Here is a 14,410-nt window from a genome sequence, read left to right as displayed (position 1 = left end):
GGCAATTTGATGTGATTAACAATAAAGAGAGTCAATTTTTGTAAAAATGAAAAAAATTGTAGCCTAGTTTTTCTCGTTTAGTTTGGGAGCACGTGACTAAGTCTACAACTGATGCTTACTGACAGTGACAAGGACAGAGGAACTGAGCCGTCTCTTGGTAATAAAATGGAACAACTGGCTCCTTTTCACACTTTGATTCAAGTCTATGATATTTAACAATAATGATTAGTAGGCTATGTTTAACGACTCTTTTTTAGCAACGCATAAGCAACTCACACCTCACTATGGAAAAAATCACAGCTACGACATTGGGTAGCTTATTTTCTTTTAGTCGTTTTCGATAACTTTTTTTTCAACAATCACAGTAGGCTATTTCGTTTGATACTTTGGTCCTCTACCTGCCTGTTAATTTGTTTCTTAGGACAATTTGTTTCTAACAGTTGCTCAGCTTTAACAGTCCGTTTTGCTTTCTTCCTTAAGTTGAACTCTTTACCTACAGTAGCCTATAGGCATCCGGATTCCGGACCTTCAACTCTAAAGAAGCAAGCAACTTCTAAGTGACTAGACCAGGGCTACTCAACTGGCGGACCGCGGTCCGAATCCGGACCTTCTAGGTGTTGATGGTGGACCTTGAGCTTTTGGAAGAATAACCTCATTGCCACGTTTCAGGGCTTCTTTAAACAGATATCTACTGGGAGGAAGCAATTTTTACTGTGATTAATGATTATCCTAATTGCTGGGGGGCTTCGACTCCAAGACTCTCCAACACTTTCTCAGAAATCCAATTCGAGTTATATTTTACCTAAAAAACTGATTTGGTACAGATAATTTAACTTTCGTGGTTGCGTGGGAAATAAGCTAACTTATTTACCGGACCGCTAAAAATATTCAACTTGTCAAACTGGACCTTTGTTAACATTAGTTGAGTAACCCTGGACTAGACCAACTTCAAAACTACACTGACTTTTCAAGAAGCATCACTGCGCTTTGTTTTTTGTCAACTACCCGACTAAAACAACTTCCTGTCTGTGAAATCGCCGACTTTCAGGCAACGATATTTTTCCGCACAATGCCGCACGATGAGATGGCAAAAATTATTTGATTATTATCACACAAAGAAACCGCGATGCTTTTCAATCGTAGGCTATTTAGCTTTTAGCGTACTGTCGATATAAGGATTTCCGTTGTCCTTTTCAATGCCCAGCCAACCGAAACAAAGCTCACAAGCGAACTCATTGGCAAAGAAAACGCAAAGTCATTCCTTCATTATGGTTATTTAATCGTGCAGAGCTCGAAGTGAGAGTTAATGTATGAGGAAGTTCATTACATATATGTTCATATTAGTTCATTACATTACAGTTGCTTAACTAAGTGAGCCCTTGATATTTGTTGAAATAGGGTTCTCTTAAAAAAACTATTCACTCCAATCAGCAGTGGATGCTCAGGCTCGGTATCAACATTAGGCTTAAAACTGCCTGATGTGATTCCAAGAAAAGTCTGTATTTTTAGTCGAAGTATCAATGTTTTCTCACCTAACAAAGCAGGGCTGTTGAACGAAACCTTATACAAAGTATCGACAATTTATTACAACGAAACGACATTGAGACAAAAAGATTTTGTTTGGAAACGAAACGTGATGTTTGAAATATTTTTGAATTACAAACACTAGTAAACTTGAATCAATAGGGAGTGGTTTCCTTTCGAATTTACATTGAAGCGAAATTGCATTCGTTACAAAATAATAAAAAAATGTTGCTTCATAACAAAAAATTCGAATAGAACAGTTCCAGGTTCCAGCTAGAACAAAGCTTTCTTAATAGGCTACACTTTCACTAACACGTTCAAACTCGTCTTTATTTTTGGGGTAATGTAAGCTGACTTTCATACCACTGGGAGTTTCGTTTCACCAACATCTCAATAGGCTACCTGAATCAGATCTCATAAAATTCTGTGTAAGCCTATCCCACACACCAAATCAGTCGTTTTTTTACATTGATTTAATGTCTGCAGACGTTGAATTAATGAAAAAAAGCGACCGATTTTCTGGCTGGGCATATGTATATATATAGTAAATTATTTGCTGATAAATTGAAAACAACAAGTATCTGAATCAAAGTACGGTTTACACATATAAAAAAAAACGCTCATAAGCTAAAGGTTAGCTGTGCTAGAAACGAAGCTAAAGATTGTCGAATGACAAACTCTAGTATCGACTAGTATTTCTGCTCGATTATTCGCTTATATTATAGCTGAAATATGGTATAAATTATGACAGTGCCACGCAAAACGGCAAGATCAAAAAAAGATAATCAAACAGCCTATGGGACCACCATTTATGTGGTCTATTCGAGCAATGCACTTCCAAGAATGCCTTTCCATTCAGCGCCATCTAGTAGATAGAATAATTAGCAGTTGCCTTCAACAGCAATGAGAAAATATCAAATTATTAACAGCGATGATCTGGTCTGCGTCAATGGTTAAAAGCCTCTACCTACAAATATGCAAACTGCCAGGATTAAGTTTTCACAAACATCTTTTCATTTAAAAGTAAAAGTTTGAAACAAAGTTGCGTTTAGATTGATTTCAATAACGTAGCTTACGTTTTTTTGGTTCGTTGGATGAGCGTAGCTGAAGTGGTCCATCGGGCATATATTTTATGCAAACGATGTATTTTTAGACGGAAAATACGCCATGAGCTACAAAGGGCAATTTTTTAGATCTTTTAAAATGAAGCAGAATGCTTCTTTAGCAGAATGCAAGCCAAGTCCACCTAGACCGAGAGAAATCAAGCAAAATTGTAACATATCTTGGCTTTTTGCAAAGATAAGAATACAATAGTATAGCGGGCAGTAACAAGCATCACATCTATAAATGTAAACTAATTGGCGTTAATGGAAAGCTATATTGGAAGTTACATGGTAGGTTTTGTCGTTCTTTTCAGGGGTTGGTGTTTTCTCTGTAACTTACGATGGCCTAGAAACTTTCAAAAGCGAAGAGTTTTGCCACCACAGTGACCAAACCATAGCAACAATGGTAGCCTACGATCTGTAAACAACATACAAGCAACGCATTTGTGATATTTTTTTATTGCATGTGCAAACTACATATGAAGAAGCATTTGGTCAAAATAAAAATTATTAAAACACATCACTGGTGAAAGCGGCTGTACCATGGTTTAAAGTTACATAAGCAGAAAACACACAAGCAAACAATAATTTGGTGTCAAATTGAAACTTTAACTTCAAAATCAGTCAGTAGCTGGTAGGCTGAAGCTGACAGTTCAACGCTTTGATACTTTATAAAAAGGTTTCAAGCCTCAAGAATTTAAAATATTCGAAAATTTTCACATATTTTTTGTTTCGTTTCCACCATACTGGTCAATGTCACCAACCAAGCATAGCGGAAAATATAAGCTTAAATGTGTAGCCCAAGCGTATATTTCAAATCAATTAAGCTATTTTTGAGAAAAAACATCTGTGGTAAGGTCTAATTGTTCAACAACATAAAAGTGCGATTGCTTCATTGCAAAACCAGTAAACACATTCAATGCAATTCTTAAAAATCAACAGATCAGAAAAAAAAACAATAATCTTTACCATGAAGCTGAATGATGGTACAGCTGGATTCAACATGGATTGATTGCCAGAATCTTATCCCCAGACTAAAAAGCTTTTCTGGCAGGTTAATCTGAGCAGTTTCTCATTCTTGTAGAGGCGTAGAACCGCTGACGCAAACCGGGTATTTACATTGACAGAGTGACGTTTCTGCTTGTCATATATATTATATTCAGTCGCCATCTTCGCCTGCAGCAGATTGCACATACACGGACCACCTGTTCTTCGAAGCATTGTTTTTCTGTAAATTATTCCACGAAATGAAAAGCAGTTCTTGAAATGCATTGCTCAAGCTCGTAACCCGAGAATCGAACCAGGGCTGCTTGATCTTGCGGTTTCTTTGTGCACAAAAGCGGGCGCTTAACCAACTGAGCTACCGGGGCAGACTTTAGAACAACTGAATATTTGGCATAGCCATGCGTTCAGAAATGACGCAGCAATTTATCTACTGAGGTTACATTAGTTTGTAATGACTAGACTAGGCCTACTGTTGTTGATTTATCTCATTTCAATGTTTATAAAACGAAAAAACCAATACGAATAATCTTAATTTAAACCACTAAAAATATTAAACTTGTTGAATATACTGACTTATGTCTGTGCAACATACATTGAAAAGCATCAAACTGCATTCTTTGCTATAAAAAGTTCAAAAAAGTGACGTTCTATGACGTTAAAACCGAACTATCAAGAGATTGATAAAGAAGCTTTTTTCAAGCCTGCGTTGAAGACAATAACACAAGTAAACCACAACAAAATTGTTTAGAGTGAAATTGCTTTCTCTAGGCATGTTTTTTAAGCACTTCTAAAAGCATTTCTATTGATTTTGAAGCCACGCCCAACTCTATGTCATGGCTGAATGGTCACCATTGACATCACAGAGCAAAAGAAGCTAAAAGCAACAGTGATAAGTGACTGCAAACATGAAAAATACAGTGGATGTTATTTACAGTGATATCTCGCAAAAGCAACGTTGAAATACAAACTACTAACAACTTGCAGGTTGGGAAAGAACTAACAATGTTCCTCTAAGAGTTAATGGTAGCCCAATTTCTGACAAGATATGAATGCAACACTTGTACTATACTGCATACTAATTCATAATGTACATGATTTTACCAAATGTTATAGCAGGGTTGGGCAAACCAAAGTGCGGTCTCAAGGTTTTCATGCAGGTAAAGTCAAGAGCTTCAGTGAATGGCGACATTAAATCGTGTTCTATATTTTATACCTGTGTCAATCCAATGCATTGTCAGACGAAGATTTTGCTTACAAATATTAATTTATAAAGTGAATAGCACAATTCCTTAAAAAAAATTTGTTTCGACTATTTCGCTTAAGGGGACACTAAATTGGTCGAAAAATGTGCTTAACTTGTAGAAAACCCTACATATTATATATCTTTGGAAAGAGTATAAAAATTGCATTCAAAATATGGCACTTAAATAGATAAAAAAAAAGGGAAAACTTATATCATTCCTAACTTTTTGCTGGCATCGTCGCCATCCCCTGCCCATATAATGACGAGATTTTCTTCCACAAGTGTATATTTAAAATGTATGTACCGGTACTAGAATGATATATCTGCAATTGTTTGTTTTTTTAATTTTAAGTGAAACTACACGAAAATAGGAAAAATCCTCTAAATCACTTCTCCAGTGTATATTGATTATGCCTGCAAAATTTCATGCCATTCTGACAAGAAATAAATGACAAGTTGTAACTTGAGTAGCTGACAACATCAAGAAATGACTTTCGAAGAAAACAGCATTTGAAAAACACCCATTAAAACACAAGCTACATTACTCACAATTATCACTGTAAGTTTTGACACACAGAGACATTGAATAGAATCAAGATTTACCCTATTCAGAATCCTGATGAAATTTACTGCTTTTTAGATACAAAAAAAACAATTTTGATAAAAAAATTATTTCCATCAGGTGTGTCCCCTTAACTTATGAGGCCGTCCTTTAAAAAGTGTCATTTATCGAAATAACACCCCGCACTGAAGAGTTTGCCCAGCCCTGCGTTAAACGAAACGTGTGATTAGATTGCCTGTGTTGTGCTTGGCAGCGTCAGGAAAGGAACAACATTTCGAGTGACGCGGCTGCAAACGAGGAATTAGCTGCAATCGAACATGGAAATGAGGAAAGAAATTTTCAGATGTCTACGCAAGGCTTTCATTCAGAGATGAGTTGGGTTGCGTCTGCTCTGGAATGACTACGGACGATCCATGACTGTTGAAAAATAAAAAGCGACAAAATGAGTGACGTGACTGTATGACGTCATCGAAACACTGGCCGCGTAACAAAAGACTTGCAGATCTTGTTTTGATTGAAGCATTAACAAATTACGCCAACTTTTTTAGCGTATGAAACGTAATTAAAACACTTATTTTTTTAATTGATTCATAGAAGAGGAAGTCAACAGCCTACGCCCTATATTATGAAAATAGAAATAAATTAAATAAGTAAAAGTTATGCATGGTGTCTGCTATTTCATTGAACAATTATATCATCAATGTGGGCAAACAAGGAACTCGGTTAAGTTGTAGTATCTTTTTAGAATTGAACTGTCATCCTTGAACAATTCAATTCTAAAATGATGCTACAACTTAACCTACTTTTAAACGTATATTTCGCCAACTCGGCAAGCTATGATTGATAGCATACCTGTTTCTTCGTGAATGTTCACTCATCTCTTGTTTTGCTGTGATTTCTAAACATTGCAAAACCATTATTTAGATGTTTACTCCCACATATAAAAAATAAAAATATCGTTCCATCGGAGCCTTGATGCCTTTACAAATTTCCACATCTCCTTAAAAATCAATAACCAAATGCTTAAGTACTTTTTGGAAAATACTGTAGTTTTAATAAGCAGTTTACACTTATGATGGCCAAAAGTAGAAAATGCATCTCTGGAAGTTGAAAATATCCGATTTCTATGATAAAATATTCTACATTCCATCCGATTCCAGCCATTTTGCCGACCGTATCCAACAAACAAGAATGAATTGAAATATTGACGTAATAGTTTTAATTTTCAACTTTTAATCCAAGCAACATTTTGAGCTCATTTATGTTGCAAAGCTATGCCGTTCACCGTTAGCTAACCACGGTCTGGTAGTATTTTTAATCATTCTCTCCCTCCTTTAATGTTTTCAACCTTAAGAAAATAGTTACAGCAATATGGTTCGGGGTACCAGATAACAGAGATTTCGAATCCCTAATCTCTCACATTGTTGTTGGACAAGAACAGGGTCATAGAGTTTAACAGCAGCTCGATAAAAACTTTAGTAGATTTTTACAAGTAAAATGCTGCATTGACGAGACCGGTTACACATAAATGCTTTTAATGAACTACAGATAAATTCTGAGAATCCTTTTCCTGTCAAGGGATGGAGTTAAACATCCTGTAAGGCTATATTTGGTATTCCGAAACGTGGTATCATGAAATAAAAGTTATGTTTTCCCACTCACTGATGCTATGAAGCGCAATCACGCTGTCTTCTTCATCGTGAAAACCCTCATCTGGGATGAGGTCACGTGCTCCAGGGGCGGTCCACAATTTTCTGACACCGGGCTCATGTGGTCTTTCCTCCCTTCCGGCTCGGATAAAGCAGGCGACGGCAAACATCTTCAGGAGCATCCGCCTCTTCACTGGACTGACAAGAATCAGATCGAACTCCCGTTGTTGGAGTCTTCTCGAAAACGCCGGCAAAACCTATCAGTTGGACTATAAGTTGACACTGAAGCGATGTAGAAAGAAAAACAAGCTTCTTAAGTAACACACGTTTGGAACGTAAAGTCAGGTTAGGAACCTTTTCACCTAACCAGCAAATTAGTCCTTTTTGCATTGATCCAACGTCTGCAGACGTTGGATCAATGTAAAAAGGACTAATTAAAGGATTAGGCACGCACCTGCATTAGTTTTGTGATGGTAGTCTGCACGTAGGCCTTCAATGACTCTGAGAATATTGAAACAGGGCTGAGCTTGTTATGGAGCTGAATGACGTCATCAAGCACGTCCCTCAGGGATGAGTGCACAGGATCGCGGATGTATCTGCGCGATAGAAAACAACACAACTTAATAAAGACGCATTTTGATATCACTTCAAACTTGACCAAAGTGAAGTTTACAAGAAGCAACATTTTTAGGTAGGCTGGATTATGAACCGCAAATATGTCACTAGTGATCAAACTAAAGTACGTAACTAGATTACAATTGTTCAGCTGACGTATAGCTAGCATCATGGCCCCCTCTGCTAGCATATAGATGCTGTTATTATCGGCAATCATATTCAATAATCACTTTTAAGGTCAGCAAATATCGATATACGCCTATCACATTATTCATATCCCCAGGGCCGTGTAAACCACCCGCGTGCCTCTAACCTCAATATTTAACCAAACTTTCTACACAAATACAATTTTAATTTGATAAATTTGGTTAGTTACGTAGGCCTACATAGAGACCTACGGCTTTTTCGAGGGGCAAGCTCCCCACACTCCCTATCAAGCTTTCCTTTTTCGTACATTAAGTTTTGAATTGTCCATTCATCTTATAAATTTTGGTTTGTTAAAACTCTGGTCCTTTCCCAACTATTTTCCAGATCCGTTACGGCAATGTTGACATGCTTAGGCCTACTTTTTTTTTTTTCTTCTAGAAATCAGAGAGTTGTTTACTCTTTGCTGAAATGATGACTACAAAATTTTTCCCGACATTGAAAGACTTTGCAGCCATAACTAACGCCTTCTTGTCCTATTCCAAAGAGCTATCACTAAACATAGAGGCCCACTAGAGAATTTCGGGGGGGGGGGGGGAAGATGGTGCTCAAATGGCTCTACGTATCCCTTTCTGTCTCCAATAAAGTTCTGTGGGGCGAGGTGCACTGCTCATTTGCTATCAAGTTATTTCACATTTATAATAATTTGGATAATAACCAAGGAATAAGTACGAAATACAAGTACTGAAATCATGCGATTAAAATAAAATCTTTTTTTGAAACCTAAGCCAGCAAGTACTCACTCAGCTTCACAAGCGAGAGCATTGAGGACCTTGATGTGATGAGCCAGGTCTTGCACGGGGGAGAGTAGTGCAGGAACGGATGTAGCTTTATCTATTGCTATTTTCCCATTGATACAAGCAGTGATATATCTGTGATGCACCATAATATACAATGTATAGCCCTACTTTAAGACGTTAAAACAATGTAAGTGAAGAGAAAAGAATGAAGTTCTTATGTTGCAATTCAAAAATTCACAAACAAGTGTGGTCAGCTGTAGGCATACATCCTGACAGCAGCCAATAACCCTCCACACGTGCAAACGTGAAATACTAAACTCTGCTCAAACGGACCAATTTGGCTTGGTTGAGGTGTGGTCTGCTTAAGCACAATTGACCAGGTTTTAATCAAATGCATAGGACAATCAACTTTATAAAATCCTCTTTCAATATATCCCTTGTAATCATAATTTCACCATAAATTTTAAAGTTGTTTCACGATTGTTAGTCTGCGAAAGGAAACATCTTTATCATTCACGTCATCATCATCATGAAGGCCACAAGTTCACAACCTGTTTCTATGTTTTGATACCAATGGTACAACTAAGCGTTTATTATACCGCGAGACACACAGCGCGTCACCTTTCAGTGTTGTCATTGAGGCTTCCTCGACCAGGCTTGAGCAACGTCGGCCACAACTGCGACATTGGACAGAAGCAGCCATAAACACGAAGCAGGCAGTAGGCGGCCCATAAACACATGCCAAACAACCAACCAGCATTGATAAAAATGAGCTCTCCCTGGTTTGTAAACCAAAATTATAATTGTGATTGTGTGGCGATGAATAGCATAGCATTTTAGCACAAAGATATTCGGTATAATAGATGAGTGTACAAAACATCACCAAGAACATTAACTCACGCATTGCCATGAAAACCATTGGAAAAGGACATCAAAATCAAAAGATAAAAAGTGTGCTGTTATTTTTTGTGGATAAAAGAACAATGGTCTCTTGTTCATCGAAAACTGACTGATTGAACAAACAAATTAAACTTTAACAACTTAAACTTTCACAACCATGATTTCAATCTTTCGAATGCAACAAAAGCTTTTTCTAACTTACCCAAATGTAGTCTGGCAAAAGAAACACGTTTTGGATCCCGTCGATATTTTTCAGGAGTCCAATCACAGTCACCGAGGCGAGGCACGCCAAGTTCCAAGCATGAGGGAAATTGAAGCTTGATACCTGGAAATACATAACAATGCAAATGGTTATTGTTATCCCCTCATTGAAGTAGGAAACTGGGGCTCTATCAAAGTTGTATCAGTTACAGTTCCTGTACTCAAGTCGATGATTAGCAAATTTGACATCAGGGTTGGGTATCTAGCATGAAAATCAAAATCCTTTCGCAAAAAGAGATGATTGAATTCAGTTTCGCATGACTGCAATGATAATAATGGAACAGTTTTTCGTGAAGACAAACTTCAAAGTCAACTTAGAATTGTTGTAGGCTATGGAAATCCAGCTAGTGTGAAAAACTTTCAAGGCACCTGACCCACTCGGCCTGTGTCAAGTAGGTTTGAAGGTATTGCGCATAGAGGAAGAGAAAACACAAAATTTGTATCAGAACAACAATAACACAAATAAATCTGTACTTACTCGAAATGGCAGCCTTATTAAAGAGATGATCATTTGCAAGAGAAACAATGCGAATATTAAGCAGCTCTGAACCAGTCTATAAAACAAGCACTGTATTCAGTTTCTTGCAATAAAAAAAAAAAATTAAAACAAAAAATCACGACAACTTTGATATAAAAAAAACATGATTAAAATAGTCAAACAGACAGTTTAACTAAGACTTTGGTTATTAGTTGGCTTCTATGCTTTGCTACGTCACATCTAGAGGTCTAAAGTAATGATGCATGAAATATTTTTTACAATTGTAAATTTCTGAAAAGAATAATAGGCTAGCCTACTACAAAAAGACAACCGACAAAAGTTAATCATGCGATTGAATTACATTATAAAAAAAATACAATAAACTAAGACACATGTTAAATGTTAATATTTTGGATAAAAAGAGAATCCAGTTATCTCGTCACGCCGTTACAACTTGCTTGGCATTGAATAATCCTGCATAGAAGCATATGATCAAGAACTTTAATAAATGTGTGATAGGTCGGTGGAAAACCCAAAAGCGACGGAAAGAAGCGAATGTGATGAACAGGTGTTCGTTCCAAGAGTCATCCAACCCATGTAGGTGTTCGCAATGTTTCAATCTGAGGTACAGTTCATGCTTCCGACTGTTGGTGGAAATAATCTTCAAACAAAAAATTCGTGTTTATTTGTTATTCTTAAACCTGGCAATGTTTTGAAATTATAGTTATTAGAGATATCTGTTTTCTGCAAATAATAATAATGACAACATTTATATAGTGCCACATCCACAGTGCAAACTATGGTTTTTGGCAGATGAAATAATATATTTAAATTTTCAAGTTTTTTTTACACAAATAGGCAAACAATTCTAACAGCTTCGAACAACAATATAGACCTACAGTCATCCCTGATACTATTTAGTCACAGTCAACATATTCAGTGTCAAGTCAGCTTATTCTAAACTAAAATTGTCAAAAGTAAAAATCACTCTAGTATATTGCTAGATCTAACTCATAGTCCCGGTAAAAGTTCTTTTTAAATGGTGATAGTGTGAACCACAAGTGTTAAGATAAATCTGTGTCTAACAGTGATACTGCAATTACTGCCATAATACGTTTTTACGATCTCGTCCAGGAACATGCCACCGTATATCCATGAGGCATGTTTCATTTCATATCCAAGAGACTTAAGTGTTTGAAATTAACTTTAAAAGCTAATCTTCAGCACAATGTGCAGTAAAATGGACCAAAAAGACCTAAAAATGAACAAAGTAGACCACTTTCGGCAGAACCTATGAGATTCAGAATATATGTAAAAGCGTTCGAGATAACAACATTACATTTTTCATACTTGTCTGTTGATTAAATTAGCAAGCCAGGCAGGGTAGATGAGAAAGGTGGCAATGGCCACGAGCAAGCCGAGGAAGACATAGACGGCATGCTCAGCACTCCAACACTTCAATGTGTTGTCAACGTCCAGAAAGTTGTCAGTCGGACGACACCAGAATAACTTTGCAATTTGAACCCCAATTGGAAGAGCGAGCACCTTAAAATGCACATCATTAAAATACCTGCAAACAGTGCACACCGTTTCGGCTTTCTGGCCTCCTCAGTGCATTAGGTACATTGCGTATGGCCACGGAGATATATACCTTCGTGTGACGTTTTCCCATTTGTGGAACCTAAGCTTCAAAAATGGTACAGTACTACCGCCATCCTTGCCAAAGTGCTCAAACTGCAAGCAGTGAGCTTTACCAATATTTGACTTCAGTCTAAGCTAGTTAAGTGTAAACAAAAGATGGTCAGTTTTGTTAGTCATTTGGGAAGATGCCCATTAGACATGGACTGATAGCTTGAACTACGTCTGGCCAAGGCATCCCGATTTTCACCATCAGATTAAATGCGCATTTAACAAGCTTTTGACAATAATATGTAAAGCAATCAAATACATAACCAAGTATTCAACACCGATTTATTCCTATCTCATAGCAAATGTAAAAGCATTGAAGCTGGAAAACTCAGAATATTAATCGATTCAACAATGTGCAAAATAAATTTTGGAATTCATCTCACATGATATAAATAGCACTATCCACATACCTGACACGTGATGACAAATGTTGTCATCAATATGTTCAATGCTCTGTATTTTAAACCATTGGTGAATACTGACCGAAGAACAAAGAAAACAAACACTCCAATAATCAGTGCAATCAACCAACACAGTAACATCACTCTGCAGAAATAATAAATACAAAGTTAGTTTCACACAGGCACTGGCTACAGATAATGTATTAGGCTACTAAAGCAAGATAACTGTGAGTTGAAGTGATAAATTAATAGTGATATTGTGTGACTTGTGTCAACTCTTACAAAATGATGGCAGAGGCAGTTAGTTTTAATCCAACTTCACAGTGTTACCGGTATTTGGGGAGGATATTTGGACAAATCAGAAAGATTTTGCATTTTCATAGTCTTAAAAAATTCAAAGTCATAATAAGACCTTTTAGTCAGACTTCACAGCCTTGAAAAGTAGAATGTTATGCCACTCACAAATAAGACTTTCTTGACAGTTAAGCAGCCTCCATGAAAGATGGCATACCTGTAATTTATTGGTACATCAGAACTTGGAACATAGTAGTCTTTAGCTTGAATATATGCTGTGTCAGAAGCCATTTTTGCTAGTTCCCAAACATCCAAATTGAAGATGAATAAGAATGCAAAAGGTTTTGTCCAAGATGTAGGCCATGGCAATCTCAATGATATAGATTGAAGAAGTGCAAACAACTTGAAAATAACACATTACATGTTAATTTCATACAGACATAAGGGGCAATTTAGGATTTTTTGAAATTACAAACCATCAGCAGAAAAACTGTATATAGCATATTAAATTTTAAATATGTCTATTTAAGTTTTATGGTATCAAGTAATTTTCACATCATCGAAAATTTTAATCATATGCTCAATTATTTCAGAAATAAACCTGTAAATATTCCACCACGAAAAGTACAGCATCCAGTATCATTATGTTTTCCCCTCGTTTGTCCTTCTTTTTCAATAACAATGGCTGACCTTCAGTATCCGAAGCCTGGTCATCATAAAACTCGTGTTCCTCATCAAATGCAGGGTTGTCAAAATATCTTTACAAAAAAAAAATTGAACTATTAATGTCAAGTGATTATGTTATTATACAATTCCCAGCACTTACAACAAAAACGTGATGAACATATAAAAAGTATTCATGGTAAATGTAAAATAACAAAAAAAATATGGAAGTAGAAAATAATAAAAAAACATCAATGAAAAAAATTTGCAAATTACTTTGCATATTATATTACAATGGTTGTAACTAAGGATTACTAACTTAAAATGGATTACCAAGGTTTTAATTCTATTTTAAATCAGCAAAATTCAAAAAAACATACAACATATTAAAGCAAATTTGGGGTATTGCAAGTTTTAAGCTTATTAACTCGTCGCAGCGTGGAAAAATGGCTACGTTTTAGATTATGGTGGTGCAAAACCGAAGTCATCTCAATTTTAATTATTGTATAGCAGATGAACGTTTAATGTAACTACTCAATTCTGCACCTAAATATGTAGGTTCCAAACAACATTTGCAAATGCAGCTCTTTATTAGTGGCATAAGTTAAAAATAAAAAATTATACATAAAATGTCTATTCAAAAAATTAACAGATTACCTTTGATTGATCATGGCACTTTCTTTTTCAGAAACAAAAGAGTTTTCCATACTTTCTTTTGGCTTCATGTTTGTAACAAATGTTTAAAATAATTCATGTACTTACCAGTTCCAGGGATATCTAAAGAAGGGGATACGAAGGCTTTTATTACGTCTGACAATAGAAGGGCTTTTGTTTATCGTAAATAATTTGTGTTTATCATAAAATGACAATTGGCACCGGTAGTAGTTTAATAAATCTTGTTATGATAACTTGCATTGCGCTATTAGCATCAGGCCTGGATATTCACAGCATGCTCAATTGCTCATGGTTGCTTGTTAATTCAACTACCCATATACCGGTACTTGCTTTACATCTAGCCTACTGCAATGGCTTTGTTACAAAAAACAGCTTACTGGTAACTTTTCAACTGTCTTTGTAAA

At 36.2% G+C, this 14,410-nt stretch overlaps 1 protein-coding gene across 3 annotated transcripts; it reads right to left on the bottom strand.

The window, feature by feature from the left end:
• Positions 1–3,070: 3,070 nt before the first annotated feature.
• On the bottom strand, positions 3,071–14,110 carry LOC145782459 (uncharacterized). 3 transcript variants are annotated; one of them, XM_082594251.1, is made up of 14 exons: positions 13,989–14,110; positions 13,270–13,426; positions 12,886–13,070; positions 12,384–12,519; positions 11,635–11,829; positions 10,743–10,945; positions 10,285–10,360; positions 9,748–9,870; positions 9,267–9,424; positions 8,649–8,777; positions 7,541–7,682; positions 7,100–7,343; positions 6,290–6,335; positions 3,071–5,854 (listed from the first exon to the last, which is right to left on the bottom strand). In XM_082594251.1, exons 1-14 carry the CDS (start codon positions 14,054–14,056, stop codon positions 5,785–5,787), a joined length of 1,932 nt encoding a protein of 643 aa, XP_082450377.1. In that variant the 5' UTR covers positions 14,057–14,110; the 3' UTR covers positions 3,071–5,784. The 3 variants fall into 3 exon arrangements, with proteins under 3 accessions (XP_082450377.1, XP_082450379.1, XP_082450378.1); XM_082594252.1 differs by lacking the exon at positions 3,071–5,854 and having other exon boundaries at positions 6,329–6,437; XM_082594253.1 differs by lacking the exons at positions 12,384–12,519; positions 12,886–13,070.
• Between the last annotated feature and the right edge of the window lie 300 nt (positions 14,111–14,410).

The sequence above is a fragment of the Aplidium turbinatum genome, chromosome 13 (genome assembly GCF_918807975.1).
Source record: "Aplidium turbinatum chromosome 13, kaAplTurb1.1, whole genome shotgun sequence".
Lineage (NCBI taxonomy): Eukaryota > Metazoa > Chordata > Ascidiacea > Aplousobranchia > Polyclinidae > Aplidium > Aplidium turbinatum.
The sequence above is the reverse complement of the archived record's forward strand: the minus strand, read 5'-3'. Positions and strand labels throughout refer to the sequence as shown.